The sequence below is a fragment of the Phyllobates terribilis genome, unplaced genomic scaffold (genome assembly GCF_046119375.1).
Source record: "Phyllobates terribilis strain yellow unplaced genomic scaffold, ASM4611937v1 Scaffold_13__5_contigs__length_258822181, whole genome shotgun sequence".
Lineage (NCBI taxonomy): Eukaryota > Metazoa > Chordata > Amphibia > Anura > Dendrobatidae > Phyllobates > Phyllobates terribilis.
Window position 1 is genome coordinate 98907908 of NW_027362773.1, and position 27397 is coordinate 98935304.

At 43.1% G+C, this 27397-nt stretch overlaps 1 protein-coding gene across 11 annotated transcripts in view; it reads right to left on the minus strand.

The window, feature by feature from the left end:
• The window catches only part of MICAL2 (microtubule associated monooxygenase, calponin and LIM domain containing 2), a 255023-nt gene that overhangs the window by 10759 nt on the left and 216867 nt on the right, over positions 1–27397 (minus strand). For all 11 annotated transcript variants that reach the window (XM_073658276.1, XM_073658278.1, XM_073658281.1 and 8 more), the window contains 2 exons: positions 21503–21595; positions 4381–4474 (listed from right to left, as the gene is read on the minus strand). In XM_073658276.1, coding sequence (XP_073514377.1) covers positions 4381–4474; positions 21503–21595 — 187 coding nt within the window. The remainder of the gene's footprint in view (positions 1–4380; positions 4475–21502; positions 21596–27397) is intronic.

The window sequence follows — 27397 nt, forward strand, 5'->3', positions numbered from 1 at the left end:
CTTGAATATCACCACCCTACATGCTTTTTTGGGATCAAACAATACTGCATCCAGCGACTACACTTCATCACAACAGTGAAAGAAAAAAAAAAAACAGTGATTTTTGCCTCGATCTCTTTGGCACAACTTCTAGTGCCATTTGGCGTCATCTGTGTGGTTCTGTGGACTTGGTGGTTGTTGGTGGGACATGGAAAAGCAATAGCTCCATATCACTCTGGCTTTAGATTGTCAGCTCTAGAGATCAGGGCTCATGGTCATATCTGTAGCGGTACAGTGATGCTGGATATAGATAACCAGTCATGTCATCATGACCTCAGAGGAGAAGAAATGTCTAAAATTCCAACTTATTCATATCATTTTAATATCAAGTACAGCAGCTGAAATCAGATTTGTAACCTTGTAGCATAATTAAACCATTTGTTAACTTGTCTGACTATGAACCACGCCAGAACGACGACACCGCTAAGTACAAATGTCGCCTGTAATGGGTTAATTGGCCGGTTAATACATATTACTCTCATTTATCAGCGACACTCGGCTCTTATGTCTGCCTGAAAAGACACATTTCACAATTAGCCAAATAATCAGCTGCGTCCCAATCAGCTCAAAGAGGCCTTAATGGTGGAAATGACATTACTGCTATTTATGGTGGGGGGTAGGGGAGAATGTAACATCTCAGGGCTGAGGGAATTGTCAATTAGTATCCATAGAGAAGGAATACAAAGATAATCCATCTATCTCGCTAATCTAGCTTCTCTGTCCATCTATCTATTTTACCAAGTATCTAAGAGCTGGGGTTATCGTACTACTTCTGATCAAGAAATTGGGGGTTATCATATTTCTATAGGTTGTTCTTGTCTAACAAGGGGTTGTTATAATGTATCAGGCTGCTGTTATGAATCGGGGCGGATTGTTATGTATCAGGCTGTTTTTATGTATCAGGAGGGTTGTTATAATGCATCAAGATGTTGTTATGTATCATGTTTTTTTTATTATCATGTATCAAGATGTTGTTATGTATCAGGGCGGTTCTTATCATGTATCAGGCTGCTGTTATGTATCGTGGGGATTGTTATGTATTAGGCTGTTGTTATCGGAGGGATTGTTCTCATGGACCAGGGAGTTGCCAATATTTCTTTCCAATATGGTGGGTTATCAGAGTGAGGAGATTTATAAGCCATGCATGCTCTTCTGGGAAATTAAATATGCAAATTTCCTCTACAGAGAGGAAGAGGTCTAGAACTCTAGTGCCACCTATTGGAAGTAGCAATATGAGATTCTGGTTTGGCTTTTATCCTAATTCATGTGGCAAGGTTCGTTAAAGGGTCGATATTGACTTTTAGGATTACTACATCCAATAGGTGATGCTAGAGTTTAGGTCCTCTTCCTCTCTGAAGAGGCAATTTGCATATTTAATTTCCCAGAGGAGCATGCATGGCGTTTAAGTCTCCTCACTCTGATAACCCCCTGTATTGGAAAAAAATATTGGCAACCCCCTAGTCCATGAGAACAATCCCTCATATTTAATTTCCCTGAGGAGCATGCATGGTGTATAAGTCTCCCCACCCTGACATGCCAGGCCTGGCATGTTACTCTCCCAAAGGAGAAACTTACCCCTTAGATCCCAGCCTTAAGCCTCTCACCTAGCCAAATAAGATCTAATACTTTGCACAGATGAGGGGCAACACCACGAAACACTGTCTGCAAATTGAGATTCTGGTTTGGCTTTTATCCTAGGTCATATGGCAAAGCTCGTTAAAAGGTCGATATTGATTTTTAGGATTGCTACTTCCAATAAGTGGCACTAGAGTTTGGGTCCTCTTCTTCTCTGAGGAGGCAATTTGTATGGAGTCAGCTAACATCTGACACCTGCGAACAGATATTCCAGCCCAAGCTGACTGGACTACATTCCATGGTTCTTTTGCATTCTCAGAATTTTTGATGTTACTCTACAAATTCTCAATCAAATTGAGATCTGGCGATAGGGGTTGGCCACTTCTTAACATCAATCTTGTTGGTCTGGAACCAGGATGTTGCCCACTTGCTGGTGTGTTTGGGGTCGTTGTCCTGCGGGAACACCCATAACCAAGGGCATTTCTTCTTCAGCATAAGGCAACATGGTGTCTGGTATGTGATAAATGGGCCCAACTCCATAGTATGAGAAATATCCCAAACCATTCTGCTTGCACGTTCATCTTTTACAGTCTTCACAGTGTACTGTAGTTTAAATTCAGTGTTTATGGGTCGTCTCAAAAACTGTCTGCATCCTTTGCGCCATTTCTCTTTAGGCCAGTCAATATGTTCTTTGGCAAACTGTAACCTTTTCAACATGTGTTTTTTCAGCAATCGTACTTTACAAGGGTTTCTTGCAAGTAGTTTGGCTTCTTCTAATGGTTGCAGAACTCACAGGTAACTGAAGCTTTTCTTTGATCTCCCGGCAGCTGATCATTGGATGCTTCTTTATCATTATTGTTATTCTATGATCTATGTGGATGGCTGTATTTCTTTTCCTAACATGTTTTGGGTTTTATTTGCCATTTTAAAGTATTGGAAACCTTTTCAGCTGAGCAGCCAATTATTTTCTGCACTTCTTTGTGTTTTCCGATCTCCAATCAACTTCTTGATCAAAGTTCTTTCACCTTCGGTACAATGTATGGAACGACCCATTTTACCCACTGAGCAAGAGCTAAAACCAACAGGGACAACATTTGCCACCCTCCTTCTTTAAACAAGGGCCATAATTGACACCATTTTCTTCACAGAATGAATGAGCTCACTAATTGAACTCTGCACTGCTATTAATTAGAATACCCCCTTTCATTAAATGAGTAAATTACACCCAATAGCAGAGTGCATGTCGTGACTGTTGATTCTGTTGGTTGCCCATTATTCGCCTACCCCCAGTCATGATTGTTTTCCCATGTTATATGATCTTTTCTACCAAAAACAGTAATTAAACACATTAGTGATGTTAGACTGCTATTATTTTGCACATAACTGTATGTCTTAGGTGTTGGCATGTATTTAGTTGTTATTATGGATCAGGAGGTCGTTATTATATCAGTGGCTGTTTTCATGTATCTGGGGGATGGTTATGTACCTTAGGTTTTATATCATGGTGATTTTTATGTATTTGGGGATTTTTATAATATATTTTGGGGTTGTTGTTATGGATCAGGAGGGTTTTTGTTATGAATTTCTTCCAGATAGAGGGGGTAGATATCATGTACCTGGCGATATTGTTATGTATCTGGGGCCATGTGTCATTGTTATCATGTATCCTGGGGTTATCCTGTATTTCAGGGTTATCATATATCTGGAGGTCATAAATTATATTTTTCTGACAGTCACAGTATAAATAATGAATCAATTGCTTTAATGGGTCATTTCAATATCTGAGCGTTATCAATCATTTATCTGATTAGATCACAGCTTTTAATATTTCGGATTTGACATCACTCAGGTCAAGAGTTCATTGAGCATATACATAGATAATCTGTGCTAATTATAGGGAAGACATCAGTGGGGAAGGTGATACGGAGGTGGCCAGTAATCCTAATATAATTACTATATGATTGTTCTTTATTAGAAAGCTCAAGGGTCTCATCTCCTGGGAGCTCTGCCATTACTTTGGATCTGTATTAGGCTGGGTTCCCATGGGAGGATATTTGGGATTGGAGGGGATGGTTGTGATACTAGTGCTGTTACCAGCAAAAAAAAAAAAATATATGTATATATATATATATATATATATATATATATATATATATATATATTAATTTATATAATGGGTTATAGGTAGAATGGCTCCTAATAGGTATATTCATACAAGGCAGGCACATTATTGCAAATGTTGCACTGTAAACCCTACAGAGGATAGAAATGTAAGTAAAATGTTTTCATACATATTTTTCTATCTTGCTATAAATTATGGTTTGTCCTCTAATATTGAGCTAGGAAAGTGCTGCCCCCGGTGTCTCCCGTGTCTCCCATGTTATAATGATATCAGCTGGGGGTAAATACATTGCATGAAGCTGTCATGATTTGGGGTCGGTCACTACTGATGCTAATGGTTTTGATTTTTTTCTTTCTATCCCATAAACCCATTTTTGTATAACAATGACCTCTGGGCTTCAGTGCACAATGGTTGGTCTGACAGGTCCCTAACTGGTTGAATTTGGGTATCCTTTTACATTTATATGGTCAGATGTGCCACCTTATCAATGCCATGATATGGAGGTTATGCAAGTGGTGTTAGTCTTCTCCAGGTCGGCACAGCCACTTGCAGCCCCCATATTGTATATCGTGTGCCATCTTCTTTCCTCTCACGCATCCTCCTGACCTTAAGGACATAACATAACATGTTTATAAGTAATTTACCTGTTTCTCCTCGAAAAGCCTTCTCCAGCTTGATACCTTGTATGTCAAGGGCTCGCTGCTTCTCTTCAGTTTCCTCGAGCTGACGTTGTATTGTCTACGGGAAGAATGCTTTTTTTTTTACAATGTTGCACTTGTGCGGGCGTTAGACGCCGATTGTATAGAAGCCACTGCTGTACTGTAACCATTCCTTCCAACACAATGATTAAAGGAGCCATAGAAACATCTGTTAATCTGACATCCCTCTCTCAGGTTAGCCAAACAAGGATGAAGCTGTATATAAGCTTCAAGAAAAGGAAGGAAGCTCCTGGGACTGGAGTAAATGAGGATGGGTATGAACGAGAGGTATCATGGTCCCAAAGATTAAATGTATGTACATATGGGTATAGGACTGATCAACCCTTAGATTTTCCAGCTATATCCAATAGATATTGCCAATTAGAATGATCTATTGTTTAAATCAAGTTTTTATGTTAAACGTTAGGAAGAAAAAAAATCTGATTTTTTTTCTATAATAAAAAAAAAATCAAAAGAAACAGAAGCCAGTGTGAAAACTGCAAGATTTCTAAACTTCATACTAAACTCCTTCCTGTTCTGTACAGAAGACTTTTCAGTAGTCTCATTGTCATCACAGACAGGATTAATTATAATCCTGTTGAAAGGATCTCTTTACACAGTAAATAGTGCAGGATCCACCATTCACAATATCACAGCTCACCTTTCCTTCACAATGATCTTTGCCCTTGAGCATGCCAAGAAGGCTTCCATACAAAAGATGGCGTCTGAAGAAGTCTATTGATGCTAATGTCCAAGTGCCCAACAGAAAGTCAGAGTTTTTCATTTTAATAAAATAGATTGTGATATGAAAAAAGAAATCCTGACCATTTATTAAAAATACATATAACATTAAAAACCTAATTTAAACAATAGGTCATTTTCTGATGACACATTCCCTTAAAGCGGTTGTCCGAGAACAAAAACCGTAGCACTACTGGAAGATGATGCTCAAGTAGGATCCAAAACCATAAGAATAGCAAAATTCTTGGCACTCAGACGAATATAAATTCCTGTAATTTTAATTGCCGTCCAATATTTAGTACAAACAAAGCAGACGATTCTGTCCTTAAGACCTTCATCAGTGTACAGATTGCTTCTTTTTATTTTTGTAGATACTGTGTTCATCTCGCCGCCTTACACAGTGCTACCACCGGCTCTGGATAATCTATCTCTAAGGATACTGTGTCCTTCCTATCTTCCTTAATTTCTTCCCTTAGCAGTCTGTACACTGATGAAGGTCTTGAGGACCGAAACGTCTGCTTTGTTTGTACTAAATAATGGACTGCAATTAAAATTACAAGAATTCATATTCGTCTGAGTGGCAAGTAATTTGCTATTTCCTTAGGATAGGTCATCAATGTCTAATCGTGGGGGTGCGTCACCTGGAGCCCCCGCCGATCTGCCGTTCCCGATGTCGGTGGGGGCGGAACTGCTCGGTTAAAGTTGAGCAGCACAGCTCCAATGACGTAATAGTGGCCGCGGCCGGGTACTTCACATCTGCCCCTTATTGATTTGATAGGGGGTGGATGTGCAGTACCTGGCCACGGCCACTATACACTAGACGGAGCTGTGCACTGCAATTCTGTCCGACACCGGGAACAGCTGATCGCCAGGGGCGCCAGGTGCTGCACCCCCATCGATCAACTAGCCATTAATCCGGTGGTATTCTTATGTGGCATTAATGGTCTTCAGGCCACTTGGGTATACGGGCCCAGATAGAAGAGCTTCCTTGGCACTCACAATGGCGACTCTCCTGCGTACAGCACCTCTGCACCCATTTGGCTACTGCTCCCTATCTCTGGGCTTAGATACAGGTGGCTTACAAGAAAGCAGAGACGGGGCTGGCAGGAGAAATTCAGTTTTTCTTGTAATTACTTAAAATGAATGGTTCAGTGTCCATGACTGCATTACACGCGCTGCGTCTGCTGTGCCAGCTCCGGGGATTGTGCCTGTGGTACAGATGTATTCACAGTACCCCTCCCCTCCCCCATCTCGGCCAGTGAGCGCTCGCTCTCCTTTATAGCGTTCCTTCAAGTCATAATGATTTTTGAGCTGTTGTAATCTGGTGTAAAGGATGTGAAAGCTTCAGAGACCTTGGAGAACAATGCGAGCGCCACAGAGCACAATTCCTGACAAACAAGTGGATTATTAAAGGTAAAAAGTTAAGTGTTATCTTTTCATGAAAGTGATTGACTGACGATTCTGTTATTTAAACTCACAAATTCTTTCCACGTGAATAGAAAGTAAAAATTTCATTAGAAAAAAACAAGTGCAACCATCTGCAGATGATTCCTCACATAGAAAACTATTCTATAAACATCCCTGGTAATCATCTTGTTCAGTATATACAGACCTTTCACAGTACCACTCCTCCTGTCCTGTATATATATACTGTACAGTACCACTCCTCCTGTCCTCTATATATACACTGCACAGTACCACTCCTCCTGTCCTGTATATATACACTGCACAGTACCACTTCTCCTGTCCTGTATATATACACTGCACAGTACCACTCCTCCTGTCCTGTATATATACACTGCACAGTACCACTCCTGCCCTGTATATATACACTGCACAGTACCACTCCTCCTGTCCTGTATATATACACTGCACAGTACCACTCCTCCTGTCCTGTATATATACACTGCACAGTACCACTCCTCCTGTCCTGTATATATACACTGCACAGTACCACTCCTCCTGTCCTGTATATATACACTGCACAGTACCACTTCTCCTGTCCTGTATATACACACTGCACAGTACCACTCCTTCTGTCCTGTATATATACACTGCACAGTACCACTCCTCCTGTCCTGTATATACACACTGCACAGTACCACTCCTTCTGTCCTGTATATATACACTGCACAGTACCACTTCTCCTGTCCTGTATATACACACTGCACAGTACCACTCCTCCTGTCCTGTATATATACACTGCACAGTACCACTCCTCCTGTCCAGAAAATATACACACTGCACAGTACCACTCCTTCTGTCCTGTATATATACACTGCACAGTACCACTTCTCCTATCCTGTATATATACACTGCACAGTACCACTCCTCCTGTCCTGTATATATACACTGCACAGTACCACTCCTCCTGTCCTGTATATATACACTGCACAGTACCACTCCTCCTGTTCTGTATATATACACTGCACAGTACCACTCCTCGTACCCTGTATATATACACTGCACAGTACCACTACTCCTGTCCTGTATATATACACTGCACAGTACCACTCCTCCTGTCCTGTGTATATATACACTGCACAGTACCACTCCTGCCCGTATATATACACTGCACAGTACCACTCCTCCTGTCCTGTATATATACACTGCACAGTACCACTCCTCCTACCCTGTATATATACACTGCACAGTACCACTCCTCCTGTCCTGTATATATACACTGCACAGTACCACTCCTCCTGTCCTGTATATACACTGCACAGTACCACTCCTCCTGTCCTGTGTATATATACACTGCACAGTACCACTCCTCCGGTCCTGTATATATACACTGCACAGTACCACTCCTCCTGTCCTGTGTATATATACACTGCACAGTACCACTCCTCCTGTCCTGTATATATACACTGCACAGTACCACTCCTCCTGTCCTCTATATATACACTGCACAGTACCACTTCTCCTGTCCTGTATATATACACTGCACATTACCATGTCTCCTGTCCTGTATATATACACTGCACAGTACCACTTCTCCTGTCCTGTATATACACTGCACAGTACCACTTCTCCTGTCCTGTATATATATATACTGCACAGTACCACTTCTCCTGTCCTGTATATATACAACCCCTGGCAAAAATTATGGAATCACCGGGCTCGGAGGATGTTCATTCCGTTGTTTAATGTTGTTGAAAAAAATCAGATCACAGACATGGCACAAAACTAAAGTCATTTCAAATGGCAACTTTAGGGCTTTAAGAAACACTAAAGGAAATCAAGATTAAAAATGTGGTACTCAGTAAGGGTAATTTTTTTCAGACCAAGCAGAGGGAAAAAATTATGGAATCACTCAATTCTGAGGAAACAATTGTGGAATCATGAAAAATAAACACACAAAAGAACACTCCAATACATCACTAGTATTTTGTTGCACCACCTCTGGCTTTAATAACAGCTTGCAGTCTCTGAGGCATGGACTTAATGAGTGACAAACAGTACTCTTCATCAATCTGGCTCCAACTTTCTCTGATTGCTGTTGCCAGATCAGCTTTGCAGGTTGGAGCCTTGTCATGGACCACTTTCTTCAACTTCCACCAAAGATTTTCATTTGGATTGAGATCCGGACTATTTGCAGGCTGTAAAGGGAAGTGTCCTAGGTTGTACATGTATATATGTATCTGTATGCTAGCCATGCTTGCAGATAAGTGTACATGTATATATTGGCCCCCATCTCCTTATGTGTTTCAGTCTGTTTGCTGCTGTTGGGGGCAGGATCAACAAACTGTCCAGCCATGTACTAAAACAGGTTTTGCGAGTATGGCTGGACATGTACAAAGACCTTAGCCAGTGGGCGGGGAATACCACCTCATTTCCTGTGCAGGACTAAAAAACCCCAGAGCACTATTGTGCTGCCCTTTTTTGCTTTTTGGACTGAGTTGGAGACATGGAGAGATGGACCTAACACATGGCTGAGTATCTCTCTTCCCCTGTAACTCTTTACTTACTAGCCCTACATATATTGTACTAACCTTACTATCCTTGTATCTATACACAATATATATAGGGAAAGTTAGTATAATTGGGTGGGCTGATATTGCATGAGTGATTAGGAAACATGGGTGGAAAATAGGTAATTGGGAATTGTATATTGTTATTATTATTGTGTACTGTGTTAGTGGGATAAATAGTAGTATATTAACTGCAGACTTTTGTGTAATAAATACCTTTTATTAGCACACGGTTTTGTCTCAGTTGGTGTATAGTATAAGGCACAGATAACGTTAGTGGATATTAATTATTAATAATCAAGTTTGATGTTAATAGTTAATATCGGACCTCAATAGAGGAGTAGGAGAGTTCCCCCATTAATTACTGATATTTTTGGAGGGAAACCTCGTCCTTTAACAATGGCGAGCCAGGCCCAACTGTTGTGATTTTGTTTTTTGTGTTTTGCTCTGTGATTATCTGTCGTTATTGTTTGTGAACTGATCAGGCCAGGGGAACATGGACAGATTACATTGATACAGAGTGAACTGTTGTGTAATTCTGTGTGTTCAGAGCGCTGAAAGTTCAGACGAATGACACAGCTTTCCAGCATGAGCTGTACACGGGACAAAATCTATAACAGAGAACCCAATCTTTTGTTTTCTTCTGAATTTTAACGTTTTTCTGTTTGCTTTACAATCTTTGAGCATTTGGGGTGATCTATACCAAGGCATTCTTCCAAAGAGGCATAGTCGTTCTCAAGGGAAAGTCCAGCTGGTCAGGAAAAGGCGTTCCGGAGGTAAAAGGACCTTTTTCAAGCAGCACAGAAGGGACAAGGAGGATGACCGTGATGGCTCCAGGAAGAGTGAGTATGGATTTATCCACCCTGAAATGCTTGGCAAAACACAGTAAATTTAACCCAGTGCACCCCAGTACACCCAAATCTGCAGAATTGCTGTGGTCTGCTCTATTGGAGCAAGCATGTGCTCATGATAGCATGTGTATAGACAGACGGTCTGTTTTGAATAAAACAAGCAAACGGCTCCACATGCTAGCAAAATTGATTTGCGTATATGAGGACTCACTGTGTAAGGAAGATCCCCCTAAGTTTCACTGCCAGTGTTGTGTAACAAATTTGCAGAGAGTTTGTGCCTTACAGACACAACTGGCAGAGAATGGTAAATGTGATATGGATAGAGATAAGCAGATCTGCATGCTTGAATTGCAACTGCTTGAGATGAAAAATCATTGTCTTGATATTGAGGCACAGCTGTCTCGGTCTGGGGCTGAGATCAAAGCTTTTAAGGACAAGGCAGCAGCTAGTGATGCCATAATCAACCAGTTGAGTGTTGATCTTGATACTAGATCCCAACTGATTAAAAATTTGCAAAATATCATCAATGATTTTTCAAACATGGTGCCGGCCTTCTCTTTGTCTCTGAGACCAAGGCCAGATTCTCTACCAATTGTGCCCTGTGCAGGGCAAAAAGGGGGGAGTGATGGATCAAATATTTCATCAAATTTTGATCCAATCAATAAATGTAACGACAAGTGTAAATTAATGAGAAAATGCAAACGTAAAATTGTTAAAAGTGCATCCCTAGTGATGGAACAGTTTAAAATATCCAGACAAAAGGAAGTATGTTCTGTTAGGGGCCCTACATCAAGCATGGCATCCATTAGATGTTATACCTGTGATGGCTCAGGTCATATTGCCAGGTACTGCAAATTGTCAGGTACAAGGAGAGAGAGGAAATATTGCTCTGTTAAGTGTTTTAAATGTGGTCACTTTGGGCACATTGCAAGGAATTGTCATTGCACAATTAATTGTGAGAAGTCCAGCATGGAGAACAGACATTTACAGAGACAAAATAGTATTTTCTCTCAGTCTCATGTGCCCTACCATGTGCAGATGTGTCAAAATGGCCGACTGCAAGCAAGGGATGAAAGGGTAAATTTTGCTCCCTAGTATGCCTTGATTTAAACTCAATTAGCAGAGTTTCTAACAGACCTGTACTGTTCTATATGTATACAGTTGTTTTGTCTTATTAGTTTATTTTACTGTTCTGTAATTTACTCGGTTTGTTCTTTTACAGTTTAAATATATCGTTAGACCTGTGAGGCTCAGACAGGTGGCAGAAAGGCTTTATAGGAGTCTCAATGTGTATGCAATGTATAACAGGATTTGTTAGTATGCTGGTTGTTTTCTGTTTTCTATCGGACCCCCTGTCAAGTCTCCAGTTTTTCCATAGAATTAAGGTTAAGAGTAGCACAGATCGCAGGAATGTGTATTTTATTTTTTTTTGTTTTCATTTTGTAATAGAGCCACATGCGTGGATGAGCTGTTTTTTCGGCATGGACTAAGATAGGTAGAAAGGTGCGGACAGGTATACATTGTGCACCTAGGCCTTGAAGTTCAGGCGGATAATTTGTTAATGGTCTGCTTTTTTTTGTTTTCTGTGCATTTTGGATTGAATAAAGGGTGTATTACGTGAGCTAAGACAGGCAGAGAAGCATGGACAGGTAACTGACGTACACGATGGAGTGTCGTGTTATACTGTGTGCTTAGACCTTGAAGTTTGGACGGATAACCTGGTTTTGTTTAAATCTTGATGCAGGATACAACTTAAAACAGTGAACCTTAGTTTGAACATATTTCCTTTGATAATAGAGCCATATCCACGAGTGAGCTGGTTTTTCGGCATGGACTAAGATAGGTGTGGTGTGGATAGGTATATATTGTACACCTAGGCCTTGAAGTTCCAGCTGGTTGCGGTTGCCTACATATCTTAATAGGTAGTATGTGGCAACGGGGAGTACCGAACCCAGGGTTGGGCAGTTTCATGATGAGGCATGAGGCTGGCAAACTGGGATGTTACTCCAGAAATCCTGAATTAGTTCAAGCCAACTATACACGATGAGTCTTTGTCTCTGTGTAGTCTGTTTGAAGCTATGTACAGGAGAATAAGTAGCTGCGAGGGCTGTGTGTTACTCTTTTGTATTGTGAAAAACTGGAAGGGGTGTCTGTATAGGAAACAGAGGCAATTGACTAGGAGCATACTAAATAAAAATTGCATTCATTTTGTGGGGTTCAAGAGAGTCAAGGCATTGCCTATGCAATAGGAACTTGCTAGGCAGCTCAAGAAAGGTTAACAGGGGGAGGTCACCCTGAAGGAACGGGAGTTTGATGGGACAGGGAAAATCAAAATAAGGGAGGTTATCCAGTGCCAGGATGTTGAATAACTGCACCGGGAGAACTCCCAGGAGCGTATTGTTCCCTTAATCCCATTTTAGGTATCGATGTAGCAGAGCATAGTGCTGAAGAACACCTATCACTCCTGAGAGAAGTCTTGACCTTCACCCAGATACCCCTGAGAGATGCCAGAAGACCCCTCTTGTGTTTGTCACAGAGCTGAAACATCTCCACTTTGATTTTAGCCATGAGGAGACTGTAATAAAGCCCCAAATCTGCCTCTTCCTGTCATTGCCTCCTGGTCGCGATCTTATATATTGGACTGTTTCTTATTTGCAGGAGGATCAAAAGACTGTCTGCCCAACTGCACAGAAGTCAGGCTGAGCACCATGAGCTCAGCCAGAGAGGGGGGTTAAGGACATAAGACAAACACAGTCCTTTACCCCGAATCCAATATATGTTGTGTATATATATAATTTAATGTAAATTTATGAGTTTTACTGTATACTGAAATTCCATATGTGTGCATATAGACACTTTTGGTGTAAGTGCAGAACTACCTGTGCATGGACATACTCAGTCCACATTAAGTGTGTTCATGTGACGGTGTTCATGCATTTGCAGCCAGTAGTTACTCCAATTGCACATGGGTCAATGATCTGCATGTGCTCTGTGGATCAGTTAGAATACATGCTATTTTAGCTCAAGTCTCTATATGCATTCAAACCAAAAGCTTATTTTGGAATGGAATTGTAATGTGTGTTCTGTGTGAATGGGGGAATAGAGTTAGGTTTCTCTAGGGACAGGTCCCCTCACTTTATAAGGTATTTGCCACTTCAACCCTAGCTATTGTGAAGTTCGTAAGGGATGGATTGAATGTCTGTTAGTATCAGACGGTGTTTCTTCCCGCAGTCAACTTAGGTATTGTGACATCAATCCCTACTCGAGAAATTCTGACCTGCCTAGTAAAGATCTGCGTATCTATCCATGGAAGAAACTCATCAACGATCTTCAATCAAGACTACAGGAAAATTGCCTGACGAAAGTCGTGCCTGAGGGATGTCGTGCCTCTGCTGAAAGATCACGATTGACTGTACCCCAAAAAGAAGGAGGTGCTCAAAGAAACCACGTGGTGAGGCCCAACTACACACTGTGACACCCAGCAGTCTCATCACGCCAGGAGAACTCATAACCCTGCAGAAGCAAGCTGCGGGAGAGGACTAGAAAGACTGTCAGGGTGAGGGGTGTACACAGGATAGTGACTCGGGCCAACCTATACACTGAGGGTAAAGCCATTCCAGAGTCTGACCAGCAAGACCACTTTGGGGTAGGCAGATACCTGAAGACTGGCAACGACAGGACCACAGCAAAAAGACTTTAACAACAAAAAGACTTTGATTAAAGATCCAAGAAAGAAGCAGAGTGTATTCTGTGGAGGGATGCGTTGGATTACGGTGAAAGGCAGGGAAGAGTTGATGGCCGTAATGGCTGATGTCTAGGTACCTAAGTGCAGTATTATACTTCATTTCATCCTGAACTGTCACAACTTATATATGGGGCTTGAGTAGGCAAATATATCCCAGTACAACACTTCCCTCAAATTTCATTGTCGTGTTCTCGACAACAGGGGGATTGTAAAGGGAAGTGTCCTAGGTTGTACATGTATATATGTATCTGTATGCTAGCCATGCTTGCAGATAAGTGTACATGTATATATTGGCCCCCATCTCCTTATGTGTTTCAGTCTGTTTGCTGCTGTTGGGGGCAGGATCAACAAACTGTCCAGCCATGTACTAAAACAGGTTTTGCGAGTATGGCTGGACATGTACAAAGACCTTAGCCAGTGGGCGGGGAATACCACCTCATTTCCTGTGCAGGACTAAAAAACCCCAGAGCACTATTGTGCTGCCCTTTTTTGCTTTTTGGACTGAGTTGGAGACATGGAGAGATGGACCTAACACATGGCTGAGTATCTCTCTTCCCCTGTAACTCTTTACTTACTAGCCCTACATATATTGTACTAACCTTACTATCCTTGTATCTATACACAATATATATAGGGAAAGTTAGTATAATTGGGTGGGCTGATATTGCATGAGTGATTAGGAAACATGGGTGGAAAATAGGTAATTGGGAATTGTATATTGTTATTATTATTGTGTACTGTGTTAGTGGGATAAATAGTAGTATATTAACTGCAGACTTTTGTGTAATAAATACCTTTTATTAGCACACGGTTTTGTCTCAGTTGGTGTATAGTATAAGGCACAGATAACGTTAGTGGATATTAATTATTAATAATCAAGTTTGATGTTAATAGTTAATATCGGACCTCAATAGAGGAGTAGGAGAGTTCCCCCATTAATTACTGATATTTTTGGAGGGAAACCTCGTCCTTTAACACAGGCCATGACATTGACCTTATGTGTCTTCTTTCAAGGAATGTTTTCACAGTTTTTGCTCTATTGCAGGATGCATTATCGTCTTGAAAAATGATGTCATCATCCCCAAACATCCTTTCAATTGATGGGATAAGAAAACTGTTCAAAATATCAATGTAAACTTGGGCATTTATTGAAGATGTAATGACAGCCATCTCCCCACTGCCTTTACCTGACATGCAGCCCCATATCATCAATGACTGGAAATTTGCATGTTCTCTTCATGCAGTCATCTTTATAAATCTCATTGGAACGGCACCAAACAAAAGTTCCAGCATCATCACCTTGGCCAATGCAGATTCGCGATTCATCACTGAATATGACTTTCATCCAGTCATCCACAGTCCATGATTGCTTTTCCGTAGCCCATTGTAACCTTGTTTTTTTCTGTTTAGGTGTTAATGATGGCTTATATTTAGCTTTTCTGTATGTAAATCCCATTTCCTTTAGGCGGTTTCTTACAGTTCAGTCACAGACATTAACTCCAGTTTCCTCCCATTCGTCCCTCATTTGTTTTGTTGTGCATTTCCTGTTTTGGAGACATATTGCTTTCAGTTTCCGGTCTTGACGCTTTTATGTCTTCCTTGGTCTACAAGTATGTTTGCGTTTAACAACCTTCCCATGTTGTTTGTATTTGGTCCAGATTTTAGACACAGCTGACTGTGAACAACCAACATCTTTTGCAACATTGCGTGATGATTTACCTTCTTTTAAGAGTTTGATAATCCTCTCCTTTGTTTCAATTGACATCTCTCGTGTTGGAGTCATGATTCATGTCAGTCCACTTGGTGCAACAGCTCTCCAAGGTGTGATCACTCCTTTTTAGATGCAGACTAACGAGCAGATCTAATTTGATGCAAGTGTTAGTTTTGGAAATGAAAATTTACAGGGTGATTCCATAATTTTTTCCTCAGAATTGAGTGATTCCATAATTTTTTCACTCTGCTTGGTCTGAAAAAAATTACCCTTACTGAGTACCACATTTTTAATCTTGATTTCTTTTAGTGTTTCTTAAAGCCCTAAAGTTGCCATTTGAAATGACTTTAGTTTTGTGCCATGTCTGTGATCGGCTTTTTTTCAATAACATTAAACAACTGAATGAACATCCTCTGAGCCCGGTGATTCCATAATTTTTGCCAGGGGTTGTATACTGCACAGTACCACTTCTCCTGTCCTGTATATATACACTGCACAGTACCACATCTCCTGTCCTGTATATATATACTGCACAGTACCACTTCTCCTGCCCTGTGTATATACACTGCACAGTACCGCTTCTCCTGTCCTGTATATATACACTGCACAGTACCAATTCTCGTGTCTTGTATACATACACTGCACAGTACCACTTCTCCTGTCCTGTATACATAAACGGCACAGTACCACTCCTCCTGTCCTGTATACTGGGTGTAATGCTCAGTATCAGTATTATTCTGTATCATAGGCGGATTATAATGAGGGCAATCTGGGCTACCGCCCGGGGCCGAGGCTCCGGGGGGTCCATGGCCAGATTGCCCTCATTATAATATGTGCGGCGCCATGGCACACACCGGCAGTCAGAGGCGGGGGGCCCCCGGACCACTTCCCCAGCTGCTGTGCATGGCCGCTACTTCTTCTTCGGCCGGGCCAGCACTGCACCTGTTAACTTCCGTGTGTGCTGGACTGGCCGCATCACTGCTAGGAGACACGGCCCTGTACGCGGCCGTGTCTGCTAGTGTGACGTCACGCAGTGCGCGCTGCACTGCTGCACCGGAGAGGATCTGTAGGATTGGAGCCGAGCCGGGGGATGGTGAGTGTGTGTGTGTGTGAGTGTGCGTGAGTGTGTGTGTGTGAGTGTGGGTGTGTGAGAGTGTGTGTGTATCCTGCTGTGTATAGATGGCTACGCGCGGCCCCCTGCTGTGTATACATGGCTACGTGCGGCCTCCTGCTGTGTATAGATGGCTACGTGCGGCCTCATGCTGTGTATAGATGGCTACGTGCGGCCTCCCGCTGTATATAGATGGCTACGTGCAGCCTCCTGCTGTGTATAGATGGCTACGTGTGGCCTCCTGCTGTGTATAGATGGCTACGTGCGGCTTCCTGCTGTGTATAGATGGCTACGTGCGGCCTCATGCGGTGTATAGATGGCTACGTGCGGCCTCATGCTGTGTATAGATGGCTACGTGCGGCCTCCCGCTGTATATAAATGGCTACGTGCGGCCTCCTGCTGTGTATAGATGGCTACGTGCGGCCTCCTGCTGTGTATAGATGGCTACGTGCGGCCTGCTGCTGTGTATAGATGGCTACATGCGACCTCCTGCTGTGTATAGATGGCTATGTGCGGCCTCCTGCTGTGTATAGATGGCTATGTGCAGCCTCCTGCTGTGTATAGATGGCTACGTGCAGCCTCCTGCTGTGTATAGATGGCTACGTGCAGCCTCCTGCTGTGTATAGATGGCTACGTGCGGCCTCCTGCTGTGTATAGATGGCTACGTGCAGCCTCCTGCTGTGTATAGATGGCTACGTGTGGCCTCCCACTGTGTATAGATGGCTATGTGCAGCCTCCTGCTGTGCATAGATGGCACCGTGCGGCCCCCTGCTGTGTATAGATGGCTATGTGCGGCCCCCTGCTGTGTATAGATGGCTATGTGCGGCCTCCTGCTGTGTATAGATGGCACCGTGCGGCCTCCCGCTGTGTATAGGTGGCTACGTGTGGCCTCCCGCTGTTTATAGATGGCTATGTGTGGCCTCCTGCTGTGTATAGATGGCTATGTGCGGCCTCCTGCTGTGTATAGATGGCTATGTGCGGCCTCCCGCTGTGTATAGAAGACTACGTGTGGCCTCCTGCTGTGTACTGATGGCACCGTGTGGCCTCCTGCTGTGTATAGATGACTACGTGCGGCCTCCTGCTGTGTACAGATGGCTATGTGCGGCCTCCCGCTGTGTATAGATGGCTACGTGCGGCCTCCTGCTGTGTATAGATGGCACTGTGCAGCCTCCTGCTGTATATAGATGGCTACATGCGGCCTCCTGTTGTGTATAGATGGCTACGTGCGGCCTCCCGCTGTGTATAGATGGTGCCGTGCGGCCTCCTGCTGTGTATAGATGGCTACGTGCGGCCCCCTGCTGTGTATAGAAGACTTCGTGCGGCCTCCTGCTGTGTATTGATGACACCGTGCGGCCTCCTTCTGTGTATAGATGGCTACGTGCGGCCTCCCGCTGTGTATAGAAGACTAAGTGTGGCCTCCTGCTGTGTATTGATGGCACCGTGCGGCCTCCTGCTGTGTATAGATGTCTACGTGCTGCCTCCTGCTGTGTATAGATGGCACTGTGCGGCCTCCTACTGTGTATAGATGGCTACATGCGGCCTCCTGCTGTGTATAGATGGCTACGTGCGGCCTCCCGCTGTGCATAGATGGTGCCGTGCAGCCTCCTGCAGTGTATAGATGGCTACGTGCGGCCCCCTGCTGTGTATAGATGGCGCCGTGCGGCCTCCTGCTGTGTATAGATGGCTACGTGCGGCCTCCCACTGTGTATAGATGGCTACGTGCGGCCTCCTTCTGTGTATAGATGGCTACGTGTGCTCAATATTAAGCCATACAATTAATGTAAGGCTATGTGCCCACGATGCAGAAATGCTCCGGATTTTTTTTGAGCGTTTCTGCATGTCCCTGGCAGAAAAAAAGTATGCGGTTTGTACATGCGTTTTTCCTGCCAGGGACAAGCGGATGTGAAGAGTTCTTCACATGCATTTCTGCATGCGGGTTGACAAGCGATTTTAGCATCACTTGGAAAGTGCTTGACAACTTGGTCACACTATATAAATCCATGCAACCGGCATGGATTTATATAGTGTGACCGTAAAAGAATGTTAAAAAATAAAAAATAAATATTATACTTACCTTCTGATGGCCTGCCGACGTCAGCGGTCGCGTGACCCGTCACATGACTAAATGACGTCACCACAGGTCTTTTAGTCTACCACGAGCTGCTGGCAAGCCAGGACGCATCGGATAAAGGCACCGGGGGCCATCAGAAGGTTAGTATAATATTTATTTTATTCTTTTTTTTACAGGTTCTATGGTACCCGGGTCCAGAGGAGAGTCTCCTCTTCTCCAGACCCGGGTACCATCCGCACATTGAAACGCATGATATCCGCATGTACAGAAGCAGTGATGCGGATTCCATGTGGTCCAATGCAAGTCAATGGCGGCGAAAACGCCGAGCTTCCGCAAAATAATTGGTAGTGCTGCAGATTTTTCCGCAATGATAATCCGCAGTGGAAATTTCCGCAGCATGTGCACAGCACATGCGGATTATCATTGGGGAACATGGCAGACCTTCTACCAAGCGTTTTTTAAGCGTTTCTGCAGCGGAATTGCCGCTGCGGAAACGCTTAAAAAAAGCATAGTGGGCACACAGCCTAAAAAAAATTATTATAATTAATATATTAATATTGTGCCAAATTAATTTCACGTGAACTATCACATGATCTATCACAGGGGATCATGTGGCATGTGATGCATCAGGTGTGTGTGTGGGGGGGGGGGGGCCCGCGCCTTCTAAACTGCCCGGGGCCCTTGCTACTCTTAATCCACCCCTGTTCTGTATATATACACTGCACAGTACCACTCCTGCCCTGTATATACACTGCACAGTACCACTTCTCCTGTCCTGTATATATACACTGCACAGTACCACTTCTCCTGTCCTGTATATATACACTGCACAGTACCACTTCTCCTGTCCTGTATATATACACTGCACAGTACCACTTCTCCTGTTCTGTATATATACACTGCACAGTACCACTCCTCCTACCCTGTATATATACACACTGCACAGTACCACTCCTCCTACCCTGTATATATACACTGCACAGTACCACTTCTCCTGTTCTGCATATATACACTGCACAGTACCACTCCTGCCCTGTATATATACACTGCACAGTACCCCTTCTCCTGTCCTGTATATATACACTGCACAGTACCACTCCTCCTGTCCTGTATATATACACTGCACAGTACCACTCCTCCTGTCCTGTATATATACACTGCACAGTACCACTCCTCCTACCTTGTATATATACAGACTGCACAATACCACTCCTCCTGTCCGGTATACAGTATATACACTGCACAGTACCACTCCTCCTGTCCTGTATGTATACACTGCACAGTGCCACTCCTCCTGTCCTGTATATATACACTGCACAGTACCACTTCTCCTGTCCTGTATATATACACTGCACAGTACCACTCCTCCTGTCCTGTATATATACACTGCACAGTACCACTTCTCCTGTCCTGTATATATACACTGCACAGTACCACTCCTCCTGTCTTGTATATATACACTCCACAGTACCACTCCTCCTGTCCTGTATATATACACTGCACAGTACCACTCCTCCTGTCCTATATATATACACTGCATAGTACCACTCCTCTTGTCCTGTATATATACACTGCACAGTACCACTCCTCCTGTCCTGTATATATACACTGCACAGTACCTCTCCTCCTGTCCTGTATATATACACTGCACAGTACCACTTCTCCTGTCCTGTATATATACACTGCACAGTACCACTTCTCCTGTCCCGTATATATACACTGCACAGCATCACTTCTCCTGTCCTGTATATAAACACTGCACAGTACCACTCCTTCTGTCCTGTATATATATACACTGCACAGTACCACTCCTCCTGTCCTGTATATATACTGCACAGTACCACTTCTCCTGTCCTGTATATATACACTGCACAGTACCACTTCTCCTGTCCTGTATATATACACTGCACAGTACCACTCCTCCTGTCCTGTATATATACACTGCACAGTAGCACTCCTGCCCTGTATATATACACTGCACAGTACCACTCCTCCTGTCCTGTATATATACACTGCACAGTACCACTCCTCTTGTCCTGTATATATACACTGCACAGTACCGCTCCTCCTGTCCTGTATATATACACTGCACAGTACCACTCCTCTTGTCCTGTATATATACACTGCACAGTACCACTCCTCCTGTCCTGTATATATACACTGCACAGTATCACTCCTCCTGTCCTGTATACATACACTGCACAGTACCACTCCTCTTGTCCTGTATATATACACTGCACAGTACCACTCCTCCTGTCCTGTATATATACACTGCACAGTATCACTCCTCCTGTCCTGTATATATACACTGCACAGTACCACTCCTCCTGTCCTGTATATATACACTGCACAGTACCACTTCTCCTGTCCTGTATATATACACTGCACAGTATCACTTCTCCTGTCCTGTATATATACACTGCACAGTATCACTCCTCCTGTCCTGTATATATACACTGCACAGTACCACTCCTCCTGTCCTGTATATACACTGCACAGTACCACTCCTCCTGTGCTGTATATATACACTGCACAGTACCACTTCTCCTGTCCTGTATATATACACTGCACAGTACCACTCCTCCTGTCCTGTATATATACACTGCACAGTACCACTCCTCCTGTCCTGTATATATACACTGCACAGTACCACTCCTCCTGTCCTGTGTATATACACTGCACAGTACCACTCCTCCTGTCCTGTATATATACACTGCACAGTACCACTCCTCCTGTCCTGTATATACACTGCACAGTACCACTCCTCCTGTCCTGTATATATACACTGCACAGTACCACTCCTCCTGTCCTGTATACTGGGTGTAATGCTCAGGATCTCTGTGGTGATAGGACTCTGTTCTCACCTGGGCTTTGTGAAGCCTCTTTAGCTCTTCCTGTTTTGCTCGCAGTCTCGCTTCTCTTTCTACCTTTCTTTGCTGCTTGGAAGCCCGGATGCTCTGATGGAATAAGACATTGGAAGGGGGGTTAGTACTTTTTAAAAATAGTTTATGCGTGATAAAAAAAAAGCTAAATATAATACAGAATAAACAGGGAGGAGTCCATTGCCTGTGGGCTCAGGGGTACCAGTAGGACTATCCACTTAATTGCAATCTAGAGGATGGACATGCTTCAATGCAGTGAAAAAAGCATAGCCTACATTTGTCAGGTCTTAGAGGTGGTCACCCAACTTTCCATGAGAGCAGTAACTGGGGACCAAGAAGCGAAAGTTCATGCTGATATCATGTAATATGGGCGATTGTGTTAATATCACAATATTAGGGAATTGTTATTTAAGCAATTCTGTTATTTTAAGTTCCTTCATTGTGCATTCACTGCTCATCTTTCTCTCACTTTTTGAGGGTAATTCACCCTTTAGGGTAGAAGAGTTCAGACTCCTGCAGGCGCTCATCTCCAGACACCCTGCCAAATCAGGATGTAATGATCGATGCAAGGACACAATCAAGAAGCCATCGCTGTTCTGGAGAGATTAAATGTCAGGGTGGAGGAGACAAAGGGGCAGAACTGATCCGGCTACTGGATCCGGAGCGCTCAGAGCTGCATGGATGCTGAGCTTCCAGGGTCCTAGTATGTTCATAGTAACAATTCTACACATCAGACCTGCCATCAAGTCATTTTAGATATTTTCTAATTAAATTCTGATTTTAAAAAAATATATAGATATACACGCAATTACAAGATTTGAGGATTTGTTTTTTTTTCGCTAATCGTTAGCCTTGGGTTGATACTAAGGCTAAATGGCAAAACAATAGCACCACCAGCTGGTAGTAAGAAGGTACTGCGTGTGCACCCTAAAATTCAAAGTTTATGAAAAGTTAGCAGCTTATTATAGTACAGCAGTGTTATAAGAAGTGTGATGATGTTAGTGTCTCTAGAGTTTCTTAGTATTGGATCATAGGGTCATATCCTATTGAAAAACTGTACAGTCGGCATCTCCTCAACCATAAATTAATGATAAGAGTGGGTTCACACAGTCTGTAATTATACGCTCCCGAAAAAAATCCACCAAAAATGCTGATTTTTATACTTATTTGCCATTAAAATGCTGCAGATTTCACCCTCCTTATTTCCGCAGCATGGCAGATTTGTCAGGGGCACTATATTATGATCCGTGAGAATCCACTTTATGTATTCAGCCCCTCTTTGGTCTATAACAGGGGATAATACATAGCATTTATCTGCACTATAAATGATGAGATGGACTGTGGCGTTACATTACACTGAATTACTATGTACTCCTCTACTGTCTATGCATAGCTGCTAGTTCTCCTGTTTAAAAGGAAACCTGTCAGGATTTCACTACTAAAACTAACAGTATGACAGGTCCTAGTACCCCCACAGAAATAATACCCATCTTGTAGTAATCCAATGTTCCAGTGCTGAGAAATAAATAAAGCTTTAAAGCTGTGTGTAGTTTAGCATTGAAGTACATTTGGGGCGTGTCAATAAAAATCACAGGGTATTGACACGCCTCTAATGCACTCCCAGGCTAATTTGCATGTGACTTCTAAGCTGGTTTACTGAGCACTTGCACTTTATATTACTACAACACAGGTGTTCTTTTTTTATGTTAGGACCTATACAGCCAGACCACTAGTTTCTGATGGAAAACCATCCAGACAGATTCTCATTAAAGCAATAGACATATGCTTGTTGCTGACTGCAGGGATGGAGGCTCTATGATGTCTAGGGGGCTCCTTGTAATATTGTCCCTATATAATGAAGGGGGCTAAATATAATATTGTGTCACCACTTCTTCCAAGAAGTGTAACAATGGCATTCTTCTCTCTATTATGAGTCTTGAAGAAACCCGTATATGGTGCTACCCAGCTGGAAAGAGCCTCCAACAGTGAAGGGGTTAATTATAGGAAGGAAAATACACGGTGCAACGTCTAAAGCAGAATTAGCCCTTTCCAGCCTCTGCCTTGTATTTATTTTTTGACTGACAAGACTATGGGGATTGTGTATTAAAAGAATTGCAAGTAACGTAAAAAGAATACCCTGACCCACTACAGCTGACACAACTGAGGGCTTGCTACAATGTATATAATAATAATAATAATAATTTTTATTTTTATAGCGCCAACATATTCCGCAGCACTTTACAAATTTTAGGGGGGACTTATACAGACAATACAGAATAAGCATATCTCATATCGAAAGGAGTGAGGGCCCTGCTCGCAAGCTTACAGTCTATGAGGAAGTGGGGGAGACACAAAAGGTAAAAAGTACATATATTGTAAAATGCAGCCTTGATATACTAAATAGGATAGATTATAATACATGGACTGGTCGCCTGCCAGTATGTGTACAGTCCTGACAGAGGCTATTAAGTGCATGGTTGGTATGAACCTGAAATTGAAGAAGATTTTAATATGGGGGAAAACTGGGACGGACAGATAGTGTGTGGAGGCGATACGCCAGTCTAAAGAAATGGGTTTTTAGGGTTCGCTTGAAACTGTGGGTATTGGGAATTAATCGAACTGTGCTGGGTAGTGCATTCCAAAGAATTGGCGCAGCACGTGAGAAATCTTGGAGACGGGAGTGGGAAGTTCGGATTATGGAGGGTTTTAGTTTTAAATCACTGGCAGAACGGAGGGCACGTGTAGGGTGGTAGACTGAGACAAGGAGGAGATGTAGGGGGGTACTGAAGCATGGAGTGCTTTGTGGGTAAGCGTGATAAGTTTAAATTGAACTCTATATTGGATGGGTAACCAATGCAATGACTGGCACAGGGAAGAGGCATTGGTGTAGCGGTTGGCGAGGAATATGATCCTGGCTGCTGCGTTAAGGACGGATTGGAGAGGGGAGAGTTTAGTAAGAGGGAGACCGATTAGTAGAGAGTTGCAGTAGTCCAGACGAGAATGAATAAGAGCTACAGTAAGAGTTTTTGCCAAGTCAAAGGTGAGAAAAGTCCTGATTCTTGAGATGTTTTTGAGGTGTAGATGACATGAACGAGCGAGTGATTTGATGTGAGGAGTGAAGGAAAGATCTGAATCAAAAATGACCCTAAGACAGCGGGCTTGTTGCTGGGGAGTAATGGTTGAGCCACAAACGGAAATGGCAATATCGGGTACAGGTAGGTTAGTGGAGGGAGGAAAGACGAGTAGTTCAGTTTTTGACAGATTCAGTTTTAGACAGAGGGAGGACATAATGTTAGACACAGCAGAAAGACAATCACTGGTCTTTTGTAGTAATGCAGGGGTGATGTCCAGAGCAGAGGTGTATAATTGGGTGTCATCAGCATAGAGATGGTACTGAAAACCGAATCTACTGATTGTTTGTCCAATGGGAGCGGTGTATAGGGAGAAAAGAAGGGGGCCTAGGACTGATCCTTGAGGAACCCCGACAGTAAGGGGAAGGAGAGAGGAGGAGGAGCCGGCGAAAGACACAGAGAAGAAGCGGTCAGAGAACCAGGAGAGAACAGTGTCCTTGAGGCCAATAGTGCGGAGCATAGTGAGGAGGAGCTGGTGATCCACAGTGTCAAATGCTACGGTCCACTAAGTATAGAGTCCAAGACAGCACAGCTCAAAATAGTCAAACCTTCCAATAGCTATTCATGTGAATGGTTCCTAGGTATTTATGGCATAGTTCCCCCAACAGAGAAATACATATGAAAAAAGGGAAACACACATATAGCAAATCATGAATCATCCATATGGTGACACAAAAGAGATCACCATGTGGTCCTAGAGTTACACAAATAGGGGGCTATGCCAGTGGGACACAATATGAACGGCCATGTAATCACATTATTAAACCACCATGTGGACATAGAATACCTGGGCCAGATGCTGGGCTGTCCAGGAGCTCACACAGGAACCGCGCGTCCACCCCAACGCGCGTTTCGGCGTTGCCTTCTATCTGTCACGCCCCCTGAAGAAGGCAACGCTGAAACGCGCGTTGGGGTGGACGCGCGGTTCCTGTGTGAGCTCCTGGACAGCCCAGCATCTGGCCCAGGTATTCTATGTCCACATGGTGGTTTAATAATGTGATTACATGGCCGTTCATATTGTGTCCCACTGGCATAGCCCCCTATTTGTGTAACTCTAGGACCACATGGTGATCTCTTTTGTGTCACCATATGGATGATTCATGATTTGCTATATGTGTGTTTCCCTTTTTTCATATGTATTTCTCTGTTGCAGGAACTATGCCATAAATACCTAGGAACCATTCACATGAATAGCTATTGGAAGGTTTGACTATTTTGAGCTGTGTTGTCTTGGACTCTATACTTAGTGGACCGTATCGTCCCTTCAGTGAGATGAATCTCTTTTTAGTCATATGTGTTTTCCTGCACTTGTTCAGTGCCAGATACTATTTGTCCTATGTATTTTAATATATACAATAAAAGCTATATTTTATGATGTTATACTTTGGTTGTTGTGGTCGTGGTTTTCCTTCATTATATTTCTATGATTAGCGATTCAGCCTATAAGTCATTTCAGTAGGTGCTTATTACTACATACTACTTTGCCCCTATAGATATGCACCAATTGAGAAACTTCCTATTGAGTGTCGAATGCTGCAGAGAGATCCAGGAGAATCAGCAGGGAGTAGTGACCATTAGATTTAGCTGTTAGTAGATCATTAGAGACTTTAGTGAGGGCAGTTTCAGTAGAATGTAAAGAGTGGAAACCAGATTGTAAAGAGTCAAGAAGAGAGTTGTCTGAGAGATAGCGGATTAGACGGGAATGGACCAGGCGTTCCAGGAGTTTAGAGATAAAGGGAAGATTGGAAACAGGTCTGTAGTTGGCCGTGCAGTTCTGGTCAAGGGATGTTTTTTTAAGTAATGGATGTATGCTGGCGTGTTTAAAAGAAGAGGGAAAGATACCAGATGAGAGGGAGAGGTTGAAAATTTTAGTTAGGTGAGTGGTGACAGCTGGAGAAAGGGACTGAAGGAGATGTGAGGGAATAGGGTCACTGGTGCAAGTGGTAGGGCGAGAAGATGCAAGGAGCCTGATCACTTCATCTTCCGTGACTGGTTCGAAGTCAGAAAGTGAGCAAGATACAATGTGGCGGGGGAGAGCATGCATAACGTTTGGGGATTGGGAGAAAATTTCATGTCGGATATGGTCAATTTTTTCTTTGAAATAATTGGCCAGATCGTCAGCGCTGAGGTCGGTGATCGGGGCCTGTGCTGTTTGATTGAGGAGAGAATGAAACGTGTCAAAGAGTTGTTTAGGATTATTGGAAAGTGAGATTATGAGGTTGTTAAAGTAGGTTTGTTTGGAGAGGTGAAGCGCAGAGTTATATGTTTTCAGCATTAATTTATAATGGAGGAAATCTTCGAGCAGATTAGATTTTCTCCACAGCCGTTCAGCGCACCTGGAGCACCGCTGGAGAAGACGTGTTTGAGTTGTGTGCCAGGGTTGTCGCCGTCTATGCTGAATTGTTCTTTGTGTAGGAGGTGCGGCTTCATCCAGGGCGCATATCAATATTTCGTTATAATGCTTCAATGCAGAATCGGGACATGAGAGGGAGTAGATTGGGGCCAATGATGATTGCAACTTTTTCATAAATTTCTGGGTGTTAATGGCGCGTATATTTCTATAAGTGTGGAAAGTGGGGGGGTCTTGAGTAGCCTCACAGTTCTTGACAGAGAATGAAAGAAGATTATGGTCAGAGAGTGGAAGGGGAGAGTTAGTAAAGTCATGTACTGAGCAAAGCCGGGAGAAGATCAGGTCCAATGTGTTCCCGTCTTCACGTGTAGGAGAATTAGCAAGCTGTGAAAGGCC